The sequence below is a fragment of the Dendropsophus ebraccatus genome, chromosome 12, assembly GCF_027789765.1.
Source record: "Dendropsophus ebraccatus isolate aDenEbr1 chromosome 12, aDenEbr1.pat, whole genome shotgun sequence".
NCBI classification, from domain to species: Eukaryota; Metazoa; Chordata; class Amphibia; order Anura; family Hylidae; genus Dendropsophus; species Dendropsophus ebraccatus.
In genome coordinates, this window is record NC_091465.1 from 28,242,729 (window position 1) to 28,258,011 (window position 15,283).

The window sequence follows — 15,283 nt, forward strand, 5'->3', positions numbered from 1 at the left end:
CGCTCTGTTACTGTACAGTGTATTTTATTCTGCCAGATTTGTTGCAGAAAATTCTGCAGCTTAAGAAACGGGTCCATAAATTGAAAAAGAGGGTTTTGTGTCAATCACATGGGTTTCTGAGAGCTACATTCAGATATAGGAGAAAATCCTAGAAATAACACAAAAAAATGCAATAGCTTACCACTAATGGCAAGATACAGACCCAATACAAATATGAAAATCGCTAAAAGTCACCCCCTCCCCCAACTGCCAAAAAAATCTCCATAAAAATAATGAGGCTCTTGGTTACCATTTGCATTAGGGTAAACCATCCCACCACAATAAGGTGGCCTACCCCACCCGTCCCACCCAGGTGGTTATTATATTTGCCAGTATTAGATGGATCCTGCATGCCCAGAGCATAGGCTTATTATATGCCATGGAGAGGCCAGAGTACAGTGTAGGGTCCACCCCGGTATGAGGCCACCTTATCGAGGTGGGATGATTTACACTTTTTGCAAATGGTAACCAAGGGACTCATTATTTGGGGCTGCTTTTAGCGATTTTCATATCTGTATTGGGTCTGTATCTTACCATTAGTGTTTTTTGTGTGTGTGTTTTTGTGTGTTTGCAATTTAGCCATAGTAACGTGTTCCTGCCTAGTGTGAATGGTGTTTTAGGAGAGCTGACCAAGTTTGTCTTTTTGCCTAAAGGCCAGAAATGGTTGTAACAAATCTGCTGTATTTTAAAACTTTTTCTCAACTATACAAGATACAAGTCCATGTGTTGCCCTCAGTCTTTAATGGGATTACTGGACTTGGACAAACCCTATCCGTTTGAAAGGTTCAAGGGGTGAGTAGCCTGACTGGACAAATTTCTTAGGAAATGAAGCCTTATCACTAGGGATGGTCCGAACCTGCCGAGGTTCGGGTTCGTATGAACCCGAACGCACGGCAACAGATCCCCGCTGTCTGCCCGCTCCGTGGAGTGGGCGGATACAGCGGAAGTAACGCCTGGAAAACTGGGAAACAGCCTATAGCTGTGGCTGTATCCCAGTTTTCCAGGCGGTCCTCTCGCTGGATCAGACAGCGGGAATCATTACCGAGGATTCGGGTTCGTACGAACCCAACCCGAACTCGGTTCGGACCATCCCTATTTATCACCCATTGGATTCTATGGTTTATTCAAGAGATGAGTGAACCTCGAATGCCTGCAGGCTCGTCTGAACCCGTGTGGACGGCATTTGAATACTGATGGCTTGTAAGGGGTGCAGGTGGATGGCGACAAACTCACTCTGACAGCTGAGTAATGTTGGGATAACTTTTACTGTAGATAATTCAGCAGTACAACCAATTCTTTAACTTGTATAACAGGTAGATTCTTACTGAACAGGAACACTGTCTCTTTATGAAGCTAGGTAAGTAGCAGGGAGGATATCACTTCAGTCTATGTGGTGTAGCACAACTATATACAGTCTCTCAGGGGGCCCCACTTCCTGACTCTGCTGGTAACAATGGGCTCCCCTGCAGCACCAGCTCTGTCTCCCCTGAGCAGTACCTTCCTTCTTGCTGCAGTGATGAGGCTGGCCGGACACTCCTGTGTCAGTGTCTCTTTGTCCCAGGTGCGCTGCACTCCACTTGCTAGCACTGGGCTGTGTTGCTCTCTTCCCTCACTGCTGCACACTGCTCTGTCTGCTGTAGCTCTTATGGACCTGGCTGAGCTGTCCTGCTTTCTGTGGATCACCTTGTCACAGATCTCTTTAGCTCTGGCACAGGTCACTGCCCTTGACCTCCAGCACTGGAATCTTCTCTCTCTCCAGGAACTGGGTGGGTGACACTTCCTGAGTCTCTGGCTTTTCCTTCCCCAGTTACCTCTGTTACTCCTAGCTGGGAACTGACTCCCTCTGCTGGACGGAGGTGATAACATCCAACCTTTATGCTCTAATACTGCAGCAGAACCTTCTGGCATTACACCTTCCCCCCCTCGTTTGAGGGTAGCCGTCCCGGCAACCTGGATACCCAAGACATAGTCCTCATAACGTGCAGGCATCCTTCCAAAGTTAGCACGTCCAGAATGTCTTAGCTCAACTGAGGGCTCCACAGAGGGAGCGTTGTTCTCCTCTTGCTGCATATCTTCCCTTCTTTCCAAGGGGGTTGGATCTGGTTGGGGTGGTACCCACCATTCCTCTTCCCCAGAGGGTACCGTGGGCATGTTGATACTCTCTGGCTGGGGTTCAGGAACTCTTCTCAGAAAAGTGCATGGTCTAAGCATATTTCGATGCACTATGCGCATCGGTCCAGTTGCACCCTCCGGTCTTACCTCATACACTGGTATGGTTGGGTTGGGTTGCCGGATCACCTCATATGGCGTGACTTCCCACCGCCACTGCAGCTTTCCAGCCCTTCTGGCTGTGCGATTGCGTACCATTACCCGATCTCCCACCTGTAACGGCAACTCCTTCAATTTCTTGTTTGCTGGTAATGTGCGGGGGCCAAGGCGCTGGGCGACCAGGTCGTACATTTCTTGTACCTTCTTCCGATGGTCTCCCATCCAAGTCTCAGGGGTCCACCCTTCACCTTCTCCACTGTCAGGCATCATCATGGTCAGAGGGCATCTCCCATTTCTCCCAAACATCAACAAGAAGGGTGAATAACCGGTGGCTGAGTGTAAAGTGTTGTTGTACACCCACACTAACTCTGCAATGTAGTCTGGCCATCTCTCCTTTTTCTGTTCCTCCAGTGTCCTCAAGAGCTGTAGAAGGGTTCTGTTCAGGCGCTCACATGCGCCATTTCCCTGTGGATGGTAAGGTGTTGTGCGTGTCTTCCGAATCTGGTACAACCGACAGAGCTCCTCTATCACTCTTCCTTCAAAGCAAGCCCCTTGGTCAGAGTGCAGTTGTGTAGGACAGCCATAAGGCAGAATGAAATTTTTCCACAGGCACTGTGCTGCTGATTCAGCAGTTTGGTCCCGGGTGGGGACCGCTACAGCAAACTTCGTAAAGTGGTCCACCATGACCAGCAAATACTTGTATCCTCTCGGGGACTCTCCTACTGTAAGATAGTCCATCATCACAAGTTGTAGTGGGTAGCTTGTCTGTATAACACCAATTGGGGCCTGCTGATCCCCAGCTCTTGCTAGGTTGCAGTTTCGGCAGCTTCTGCAAATGTCCTGGGCCACCTTTTGTGAGTTAGGATGATAGAAGAATCTCTGTAGCCATGCCCAAGTCTTGGCAGGTCCAAAATGCCCTTTCCTTTCATGCATCCACTCAGCTACGTTCCTTACCTCACTATCTGGTATTACTACTTGCCAGGTGGGACCAATCTCTGTGGGGAGTTGTACTCTTCTGCATAGGACTCCCTCGCGGAAGGTCAGACGGCCCCTCTGCAGCCACAACTTCTTTCCAAATGATGTCAAGGTCTCACACTCCCTGTACGCTGGCTGGTGATCAGTAAGGAGCCATTCTCTTACTCTGGCAATTTGTGGGTCTTGCTGTTGGCAGTCCTGCCACTCCTCCATGGACCTTCCCGCAGTGATCTCGACAGCCTGCTCCACCCTCTGAACCGGAGCACTCTTCAGTGGTTTAGGCACTTTCATGAAATTGGGGGTCTCGACCTCTTCCCGCTCTTCGTCTGTGGGGCCACTGGGATTCTCCAACGGGTTACGAGACAAGGCATCTGCATTAGCATTACTCCGCCCCGGCCTGTATTGTGTCTTGAAGTTAAATTTACTAAGTCGAGCTGCCCACCGCTGCTCCAAGGCACCCAGCTTGGCATTATTCAGGTGAACCAGTGGGTTATTGTCAGTCATCAACACAAACTCGACTCCTGTCAAGATGTCCGCAAACTTTTCTGTCACTGCCCACACCACTGCCAGGAGCTCAAGTTTGAAGGAGCTGTAGTTGTCGGGGTTCTTCTCACTCTCCCGCAGAGTTCTGCTGGCATATGCTATTACACGTTCTTGACCATCTTGCTCTTGGGTCAGTACAGCTCCAAGTCCCCTCAGGCTTCCATCAGTTTGCAGCACAAATGGCTTTGTGAAATCAGCATAGGCCAGGATAGGGGCACTGGTCAACAATTTCTTCAGCTCCCTAAAGGCCAGTTCGGCCTCCTCAGCCCAGACGAATGGCTTTCCTTTTGTATCTCCAGGCAAGCACCCCTGGAGGAGCGCATACAGAGGCGCTGCTACCTGGGCAAACTCCTTGATGAATCGCCGGTAATATCCAACCAGCCCCAGGAAGGCCCGAAGCTCACTGCTGTTGCTGGGTGTGGGCCACTGTTTAACGGCCTGAATCTTTGAGTCTATGGGCTGGACTCCTTGCCTTGTTACCACATGACCTAGATACTCAATGCTCTTCTGGAACAAGTGGCACTTAGTGGGTTTCAACTTCAGCCCATGCTCCTCTAGGCGGCCGAGGACCACGTCTAACCGCTCCAAATGTTCCGCAAAACTTGATGAAAAGATGATTATGTCATCTAGGTAGATCAGCAGGCATTCAAAATTCAGATCACCCAAGCACAGTTCCATTAGCCTCTGGAATGTAGCTGGTGCATTGTTCAGTCCAAAAGGCATGCGGAGGAACTCATACAGTCCCATAGGTGTAACAAAGGCAGTCTTCTCTCTGTCTTTTTCTGCCATTGGCACTTGCCAGTACCCACTTGCCAGGTCAAGGGTAGAGAAGAATTTGGCACGGCCTAGCGCTGCCAAGGATTCCTCAATTCGAGGTAATGGGTAGGCATCCCGGACTGTACATGCATTGAGGCGCCTGTAGTCAACACAGAATCGCAGGGTCCCATCCTTTTTCTTTACCAGCACAATTGGTGAGGCCCAGGGGCTCCTGCTAGGCTGAATGATGTGACTTTCCTGCATATGTTTCAGCAGGGCCTTGACCTCCTGATACAGTGCTGGGGGTATTTGTCGGTACCGTTCCCGTACTGGCCGAGCATCTCCAGTTGGAATTTCATGTTCAAGCGTCTGTGTCTTCCCAAAGTCTGCTTCGTGCCGGGAAAAAGCATTTGGGTGAGATCCCAGGACCCTGACTAACTGCTCCCTCTCCTCGGGAGTCATCTCTGCACCTTCCAAATGTACTTCGTTCAAGAGCTGCCCTCCTGTAGTCCTGACAGCTTCAGTTCTTACTTGGCACAATGTCAGGGTGGTGGTGGCCATATCAGTTGACTTGATGTGCCAGCTAGGCTCCTGTATGGCTTCAACCTCCTCAATAGGAAACACATCTGCCACCAGTTCTCTAGGTGCCAGTACCACACTGTGGCTGTTAATGTTCATTATTCTCATCAGGACTTGGCCACTCTGGACTGTGCACAAGGTTCGTCCCACTGCTACCCCTTCTTTCTGTAGCACAGGCTCTACCATCACTGTAGCTCCTAGCAATTGGTGACTGGTGCCCACTGGTAGGGGTACTACTACTTCATGGCCTGCTGGCACTTCCAAAGAGGTTGAACAGGGTACTCTCACACATCCCACTTTTCCTACATGGCAGGACAGGGTTGCCTGCATCCGGCACTGTTTCAGCGATCTCTGGAGGGCCACTTGTGGAGGTTTCAGGTTTGGGACATTCTTCCAATACTTGGGACCCAGCTCTTGAGCCATCAGACCATCTAATTCTTTTAACACATTCATTCCCAATATCACAGGGACTTCTGGGTCCATTGCACTCTGTACCACCACCACTCCTTTCTTCTTCATAAATCGGCCCCAAAGCTCAATGTCAACTTGCATGACTCCAACTATTGGAATAGGCAGACTATTGGCAGCTTTAAGATTTACCCATTCTGTACTTCCCTGGTGCAAGGAGGAGGGAAAGTAAGTCTCAAAGGCTTTCCTGGCCATAAGCTCTTGCAAGCCATTTGCATACTGGGGCAATGACTCATCTTCCCCCTGATATCTGGTGAAGAATTTCTTCCTCAGCATAGCTTCAGATGTTGTATCCCCATACACATCTTCAAGGATGCTTGAGATCTGTTCAAACGTCTGTCTCAGCCTTGCTGGTTGTAGCAATACTGTTTTTCTGGCTTCCCCTTCTAATGTGTTCAAGGCTAGCTCTGCTCTCAGATGTGGGGCAATATTACACAGGCGTGCGGCTCCCTCCAGCCTCTCTCTCCAGTCCTCTAGTAACACACTGGATCCATTAAACTTAGGCAGATGACTCAGTAGCGCCCCCACTGGAATCATGGGCTGCATGCCGCTAACAGATGATGTTGTGCCTTCTGTCGCCATATCCATTTCCATCCTGCCGACTACGCCACGTGTAAGGGGTGCAGGTGGATGGCGACAAACTCACTCTGACAGCTGAGTAATGTTGGGATAACTTTTACTGTAGATAATTCAGCAGTACAACCAATTCTTTAACTTGTATAACAGGTAGATTCTTACTGAACAGGAACACTGTCTCTTTATGAAGCTAGGTAAGTAGCAGGGAGGATATCACTTCAGTCTATGTGGTGTAGCACAACTATATACAGTCTCTCAGGGGGCCCCACTTCCTGACTCTGCTGGTAACAATGGGCTCCCCTGCAGCACCAGCTCTGTCTCCCCTGAGCAGTACCTTCCTTCTTGCTGCAGTGATGAGGCTGGCCGGACACTCCTGTGTCAGTGTCTCTTTGTCCCAGGTGCGCTGCACTCCACTTGCTAGCACTGGGCTGTGTTGCTCTCTTCCCTCACTGCTGCACACTGCTCTGTCTGCTGTAGCTCTTATGGACCTGGCTGAGCTGTCCTGCTTTCTGTGGATCACCTTGTCACAGATCTCTTTAGCTCTGGCACAGGTCACTGCCCTTGACCTCCAGCACTGGAATCTTCTCTCTCTCCAGGAACTGGGTGGGTGACACTTCCTGAGTCTCTGGCTTTTCCTTCCCCAGTTACCTCTGTTACTCCTAGCTGGGAACTGACTCCCTCTGCTGGACGGAGGTGATAACATCCAACCTTTATGCTCTAATACTGCAGCAGAACCTTCTGGCATTACAGGCTTAGGAAGTTGGATGCAGCCCTAAGGCCTTATTCACATGTTCTGTGAAATTTTCCGTGGTCGCGAATCCGCAACCACGGACAGTTTTAGGGCCCATTGAAGTGAATGTGGCCTTTCACATGATCCGTGCTGCGACCCGCACAGTGAAAAAATAGGACAGATCGCGGGACGGATCAGCCCCCGCCGCCGGCCGCAAAGATGACAGGAGCGCATGATGTGCTCTCCTGTCATCTCATCTACTACTCTCCTACTCGGCTTCATCTTCACCAGAAGTGGCCTGGACTATGCTGCCTTCTCCTGGCAGCGTAGTCCAGGCCACTTCCGGTAAGTGCGTGTAGCCGTTCAGCGTGGGGAGTAGGTGAGTAGTAGATGAGATGACAGGAGAGCACATTATGCTGTCCTGTCATCGCTGCGGCCGGGTTGGTGGATCCGTGCCGGGTGGCAGTGGGGGCTCCGGCTCGGGGATCCGCGCAGCAATCCTCATCTGGATTGCTAAACAGATAGCTGGAACGAGCCCTAAGGCTTCTTGGAAAGTTCCAGGACTCCCTCGTGCATCCAACTTCCTCAGCTACTGGTAATCAAATGCCGCCCACTGGGGTTCAGAAGAGCCTGCACATGTTTGATGTTCACTCATCTTCTGAATGAACCATAGATTTCAATGGCTGGTAAGGCTTCACTTCCTAGGAACCCGAACGAGGTTCACTCATCTCCAGTCTATTCACACAATACAATGTACTTCTAATGAATGGAGTTTCAACATGTGAAACTGTAAGAGGGTTTTTACAATGTCATCTCTGTTAAGGCACCTTCTGTGTTTTTTTCACTCTTTTACCTGAACATCCTTGGGTTTTTTTTGTTAGTTAAAGCCTAGTGACTGCAGTGTTCCCTCCGCATTAGAGGCAGTGCAATATCTGGCCAGCACAATATAATGTTATGCAGATCCCTTTCCAGCCAGTATATGAGGTGAGTGGTGATGCACAGTTCTCTATGCATCGTTGCCCGTCTTATGGCGATCTTGATGCAAACCTCTTCCACCTAGCTCCCTTTAAGGAACATGTAAGGTGAGCAGCGATGCACATAGATCTGTATGCACCACTGCTCACCTCACATTCACCAACTAAACGGAGTGAAGATCTCATCATATCAATGATACCTTAACGTCCTATTAAACATGCCTCTGGCAGCCCAATCAATAATGTAAATGAGTGCCGAGCTGCTAGATCGATGCCTGTTTACTAAGCCTATTACACGGCTTGATGATCGTTTAACAAGGGCTGCATGGACATCATTTGTGATGTCCATGCAGCCCTTGCCCTAAACTCTTGCTACATTACCTGTCCATGCTTCAGGTCTCCTCCTGCCTTGTGCTCTCTTCCCGGCACCTGGTGCTGCAGCTTCTCTGAGCTCACAAGCCACTCAGCCAGCCAATCACTGGTCGCTGCAGTCCCTAGCAGTGATTCGCTAAGCGGGCTTTCAGCTCAGAGAAGTTGCCGTGAAGCTAGCAGAGGGCAGGAGAAGACTGGGAGCGTGGAGAGGTAAAGTATGCACAGTTTATTCAATCATTAGCCGCCGGCCGCGCATCGCTAGTATACATAGCGGTGTGCGCCCGACCCCTGATGATTTTAGGTCAGGTCCCAAAGAAACAATCAGCTGAAAAATCGTTCATTGTGATCTTTCAACATGTTCTCAAATCGTCATTGGTTGTTTGCTAAAAATTCGGAGATCATTTCGTGTAAACAGTCTTTCAAAGATTCACCCTATGTGTGAGATGGGCTTAAGCAATCTGAAAAACGATCGCAATAACGATTTTTCTAACAATTTTTCTAACAGTTTTTATAACTATTTATTCGTCTAAACGCTGATCGTTATAAAACCAAACTGTTGCTTCAAAATCATTAAACGATCGATTGGCTGAATTATCGCTCCGTGTAAACGTAGCATTACACTGAGCTAAAATAGTTCGAATCAGCCCGATTCGGCCTATCTGTGTAATAGGGTCCGTGTAGCATTCTAGGTGAAGAAGAAAAGAAATCTGAAATTAGGCCTCGTACTCCCATGTAGGTAAATGGCGGCACACAGGGCCTGTACGGCTCTGGACTTTGCATCTACATAACGCTACACTTTGGGTGCCATATGATGGAAATAGTCTCTATACTTGCAGCAGCATATGATAGAGCATGTCACATTATTTCTTCCCATAGGTTCGTATAGAATCTGACAGAAAATAAAGCCCTCATATGAAATTGGAAGCATACTGGGTAGAGTTGCTGTAGTACTACTGTCATTTTCTTAATGTATATAGAAAAATCATTCGTACTATTGCACACATTTCGGTCGCCACACAAAAGTATGCGGCGTAGAAGGTATATAAGAAACATAAAAAGAATTTCCATACTATACAATGAGAGCTATTTTGTACTTTATGGCCACCTTCAATAATGAATGCAGATCGCTGCTAGTGCCTATGTAAATTATGTAAAACCACAGAAGAAATACGGCTCAATTTCTGTAATATTCAATACTCCTCTATCCCTTATTTCCAGGAAGGTTTCATTCCTCCTGTCTCGGTAAGGTCTCCAAGACAGGATGACATGTTCACAGGAAAGTTGTCATGCTGAGCTCCTTAGAACAAGACACAATAGGTGCTGGTCTGCTATTAATACAGAGGCAGATTATAGGATGAATGACTGAAGCGGGGGTCATCATGACATTTCCCAGAGCTTTAAAGTCATAGACCTGAAAGTCTCACCGATAATGGATCCACGGACAGTGTGATTATTCCAGAGCATAACATTTAAGATTGCATGACTGACACTCCGCGAGTCCCGAGCAGGTGATATTTTATGATTAGGAATAAAAAAAGTCACGGCTCTCAGACACTGAGGCGAAATGGGATTATAGGATATGTTAATCCGAACACTGTGGACTCGGGGGGTTTCCAGATAGATTCTTCTGCGGTAAAGCGGATACTCGTCAAATATACTAATCCAATGGTTCAGCAAGTTACAAAGCCAAGGTGCCAATATTTTTAACATACAGATGATCGTTTTAGGGGCATTATGGAGCAGATCAATCAGTTGGCAGAACCTAACAATTTCGTCGGGATCTGCTGACCGTCTAATATGCATATTGGGAAACTCTGAACTATAGATGATGGGAAAGAAAAAGACCAGGCAGGTTGGATTTCAACTTTTTGTTCTTGAGGAAGTAAGCGGCCATTATGGGCTATTCAATAGCTTTTTATAATGTGTCTGGTAAATGGATACCCTTATAGCCTATGAGAGACAAATCCTTAAAACAGGTACCCAAAGCATTAGAAAATAGAAGACAATATAGCTAATTTTGTGAGGATTGAAAGACAACTCCGACGCTGATAAAAAAAAAATAAAAAAAAAACTGAACTGAAGCTCCAGTTGGTGTTTTCATTTTTTCTTAATTTCCTGGTTTGGGGTTTCCCATGATGCACTTTGTCTCCTGTGATGCCCCACTGACTCTGTAGAACTCTGTAGAACTGATAGATGGCTTACAGCTTGCTCAGCCAATCAAAGCTGAGCAACTTGAGTCATCTGACCAAGAGAGGCTGGCCTAACAGGGCTTAGACCCGCCTCCCTCTTGATGATGTCATTGTCACAAAATGGCTGCCACAGAGCAGCCTGGGGTCAACAGTCATTAGGTAAGAATGAGTTTACTTCACTTCCTAATGAGGGGTTGAGGGAGAAAAGATAGGGAAGGGGGCAGATAGGTGATTGAAGCATATTACAAAGTTATATAACTTTCTAATGTTTTTCAATCACCGGAGTTGTCCTTTAAATGACTGTCTAAGCCTAAGCAAACGGCCACAGAAAAAATGGCAGTTTAGCAGCCGTTATTATGCAAAGAAAGACATTGTGTGAATATAGCATAAGGCTATATTACATGGAGTGACAATCGTCCCAATCAAGCAAATGTGGCAGATTATCACTCCATGTAATAGAGGCAATAATCAGCTGATGAAAAACCCTGACCTAAAATCATTGGGCGCCGACATGCAGCATTGCGCGGCCAGTGGCTGACAATTCAACAGTTTACATTACCTATCCATGTTCCCCATCTTCTCCTGCACTCTGCTTTCTCCGCTGACCCGTGCGCTGCAGCTTCAGAGCGGCCCGTCAGAGCTGACCGGCCGCTCAGCAATTAGTTGCCTTAACGCTCCTAGCCAGTGATTGGCTGAGCGGCCTGTCAGCTCTGACGGGATGCTATGAAGCTGCAGTGCACGGGATTGGCAGTGAAGCATGCAGAGTGCACAAGGAGACCAGGAACCTGGATGTGGGCGTACAATGTAAAACTGTTTAGCAAAGGCTGCACAGACATCGCTAACGATGTCCGTGCAGCCCTTGCTAAACGATTATCAAGCTGTGTAATAGGCTCAGTAAACGAAAGCTGATCTAGCACTCATTTACTGTACTGATGTAGCATATTACTGTACTTATCAGATGTCGTTTACAGTATTGATCAGACCGCCATTGGCCCATGTAAAAGCACCCAAATGGTGAAAAACACCTAAAAAAAAAAAAAAAAATCACAATATATAGCGTTCTACTATATATGGGGGGGCATCCTAGCTTTCCCACAGACAGATAATGTAGAAGAGAAGGGTTGGGAATGATTCATTCAATTCATAATACAATGACTTGACTGACCACTGTATACACAACAATACTGTCAATGTTTAGAAAAATTGTCAAATAGTTATAAAACGAATCAGTTTTAGTAAACTCCCATTGCGTTTATTCCATAAATGAGGCTAAAAAAGAAACGTGTAATGTTGCTATGTAGGGTTAGGTTGGTAAGGTGGTGATTTAAGAGTACAGAGCCCATAAACACAGAGCTGTCAACCACTGTGAAAAACATAAAAACTTAAAAAATTATACACACGACTACCACACCACTACAGATGTGTAACTGAGCGGATCTGCCAAGTCTGGGAAAGCTAGATGACAACTCCTGTGTTATAGGTGCCATGTTGGCAGGTACCCAGCCTTCCCCGGTGCTAAGCAGCTGGATGGAATATTAAACTAAGAGGATTGTACTGACAGGTGATTATCTTGTGGGGGACACTTTTTATACCTATATCTTATATCTATATCTTATATCTTTTATCATGAATATTTTTATGAAAAAATCCCTGAATAGTATAGAAGGAAATACGAAGAAAAGGGCTGCAACTATTAGCATCCATAATAATAGAAATAATAGCAAAGGCAGCTCAACCCAGGAATTCACCCTTTGCATGCCAGAAGGGTTCCAACTGCGACATATAGCGGAGAACTGATTGGTTTGGGGGAAGGACACGCCGTTATTTCCCAGAATAGAAGACTCTGCGAGAAGTCTGTCTTGCTTCAGGGAAAGCATGCACAACATAAGAGGGGAAGCGGATCCAGCTGAGCGACAGAAATACTGATTCACACCTACCTGCTGTCTTCAATCTTCTCCTGTGAGACTGTCATTTTCTCAGTTTTTTCACCAGTCGCTTTTCCACTTGTTTTTTTTTTAGTCTGCAATGTAAAGAAACGTTAATGTAAAGTACATACGGAGATAACTAGATACTGTGGATAGATAGATCGGGAGATATTTCTTAGCTGTTATCTATATAGATAAATCGCTACATTTGTAATTAATTAAATTTGTGCTTAAATTAAGTTAACATGTGCTTTGGCTGCCCGGGCATGCTGGGAATTGTAGTTTTGGAACAGTTGGAGGGTCACAGGTTTTAGAACGGCTGAGGGAATTTATTAAGATCCGTATTGTGTAGGCAGGTATGAGTGTAAAAATATGCCATACTAGATATAGATAGATATAGAGCTGTGCTATATTTAAGCCAATTATAATCGAAACTGTATAACTCGCTTGTTTCGTCACTTTTATAAGCTGGGTTCACACTACGTATATTTCAGTCAGTATTGTGGTCCTCATATTGCAACCAAAACCAGGAGTGGATTGAAAACACACAAAGGATCTGTTCACACAATGTTGAAATTGAGTGGATGGCCGCCATTTAATGGCAAATATTTGCTGGTATTTTAAAACAACGGCTGTTATATTGAAATAATGGCCGTTATTTACTGTTATATGGCGGCCATCCACTCAATTTCATCATTGTGTGAACAGATCCTTTCTGTGTTTTTAATCCACTCCTGGTTTTGGTTGCAATATGAGGACCACAATACTGACTGAAATATACGTAGTGTGAACCTAGCTCCCGGCGTAAAAACAGCAACTGAGGGTTGCAACAAAAAAGTCTTCCCATACTTATCAGCTTCTGTATGTCCTGCAGGAAGTGGTGTATTCTTTTCAGTCTGACACAGTGCCCTCTGCTGACATCTCTGTTCGAGACAGGAACTGTCCAGAGCAACAGCAAATCCCCATAGAAAACCTCTCCTGCTCTGGACAGTTCCTGTCTCGAAAAGAGGTGGCAGGAGAGAGCACTGTGTCAGACTGGAAAGAATACACCATTTCCTGCAGGACATACAGAAGCTGATAAGTATGGGAAGACTTGAGATTTTTAAATAGAAGTAAATTACAAATCTATATAACTTTCTGAAAGAAAAAGATTTTGACCTTTAAAAGGGGTACACCGCAAAACATACTGGTTTGCCACAATATAGCTGCATATGCAGCACAGGTCTCTTGTCTTGAATAAAGGGGTTCACACCCCAGGGGACAGCTGCACATCTGTTGCCCAGTTCACAGGTCCATATCTATACTATACTTTTTGTTACCAGTGTTGGTTAGCTTAAAGGGGTTATCCAGGACTGGAAAAAGCATGGCTAATTTCTTACAAAAAAAAAGCGCCACCCGTGTCCTCAGGTTGTATGTGGTATTACAATTAAAGCCACCACCGGTACATTGCTTTTCTGATATTTACATGGATAGAGCGGGGCCAGCGTGGGGAAGCCGATGCTACAGTCCTTTTTTTGAACGGCAATCGGCATACGGCGCTGTTCTATTACCGGCCACCAGCCAGGGTGAAACACTGCAGATGGGCTGGCCTGATCCCCAGTGGGAGGAAACCCACGCCCCCGCTCCATTGATTTTAATGAAGGTGAGTCATAGAGGGGAGGGGGTTTCCTCCCACTTGGAGCGGGCCGCCCCACCTCCAGTGCTTCACCACCGGCCGGTGCCCAGTAACAGACCAGCGCTGTACGCAGGAATCAGGCCACAGTTTAAAAAAAAGGACAGCGGCACTGGCATCCCTGCGCCAAACAGCTTTATTTATATGTAAATATCAGAAAAGCGATGTACCGGTGTTACATTAGCTTTAAGAATCATTCACTTCAACGGAACTGAGCTGCACCCCAAAACCACATCCCAAACTGAGGACAAGAGTGTCACTATATAACAACGGAAGCCATGATGACCCATCAAACACCAGGCAGACTATATAGGATGGACCCCACACACTTATAATGAATTCCTTTGGGTTTCGGCATTGTGTCAGTCAGAATGGAGCAGCTGATGGTAGTGTGCACAGGGCCTTACTCTACAACCTGGGATTAAAGTGGCTTTTTAGGGTATTGCAACAAAACAGAGAAAACATAAAGGGTGGAATTAAAGGCATCTATTTTATGCTGAAGATAGGGGACAAGGGCTTTAGGACATCAAGAGTCGCCAAAATTGTTTACTTAGTATTAAAAGGAAAAATACATTTTCTGTTTGTCTGAAAACCATCATTATATATATATAAAAAAGCAAATATTGGATATTTCTAAAGATCTCCACATCTCCGGTGAACTTTACTCTTTGCTGCTTCTGAACACCATGAACGACTGAAGCATTTCTATATGAGCTCTTGTGAACCTGTCCGCGTCTTGTAAGCTACCTGTGATGTTCTTAGTTGTGGCTGACAGATCAGCAGGACTAGAAAGCGTTACTTAAGATTCATGAGAGCGCAAATCTGTATCAGATGGAGATAACACGGTTATGATTGAAAGCGACGCACTCAAAGATAGGTGAAATTCAATGAACGTATGAAGTGGATCATTGATGATTCTGTCACGTTAGGTACCGCTCTGTTTATTTCTGCATTGTTTTCTTATGTAACCTCATAATCTCTAGGAACTTTGAAAGAAGGTGGCGAGGTCTCAGATTTGGCACCTGTGTGTGTATATACAACCAGTGGCGGATTAAATGTACCCTGGGCCCTGGGCTGTACACCCAACCTGCCTCCCCCCCCCCCCCCCAGTCAATCTGCCCACATTATGATCCGCTACTGCCCCCCCCCCCCCCCACGCTGTCCCCAAAAAACACTGCCTGCCTCCCCTCCCTGCTGACCCCAATAAACATAATGTT

The 15,283-nt window shown here is 46.5% G+C and overlaps 1 protein-coding gene across 3 annotated transcripts in view; it reads right to left on the reverse strand.

Moving 5' to 3' along the window:
* MORN1 (MORN repeat containing 1) overlaps positions 1-15,283 on the reverse strand; it is a 268,243-nt gene that overhangs the window by 88,823 nt on the left and 164,137 nt on the right. For all 3 annotated transcript variants that reach the window (XM_069948672.1, XM_069948670.1, XM_069948669.1), the window contains exon 12: positions 12,407-12,489. In XM_069948672.1, coding sequence (XP_069804773.1) covers positions 12,407-12,489 — 83 coding nt within the window. The remainder of the gene's footprint in view (positions 1-12,406; positions 12,490-15,283) is intronic.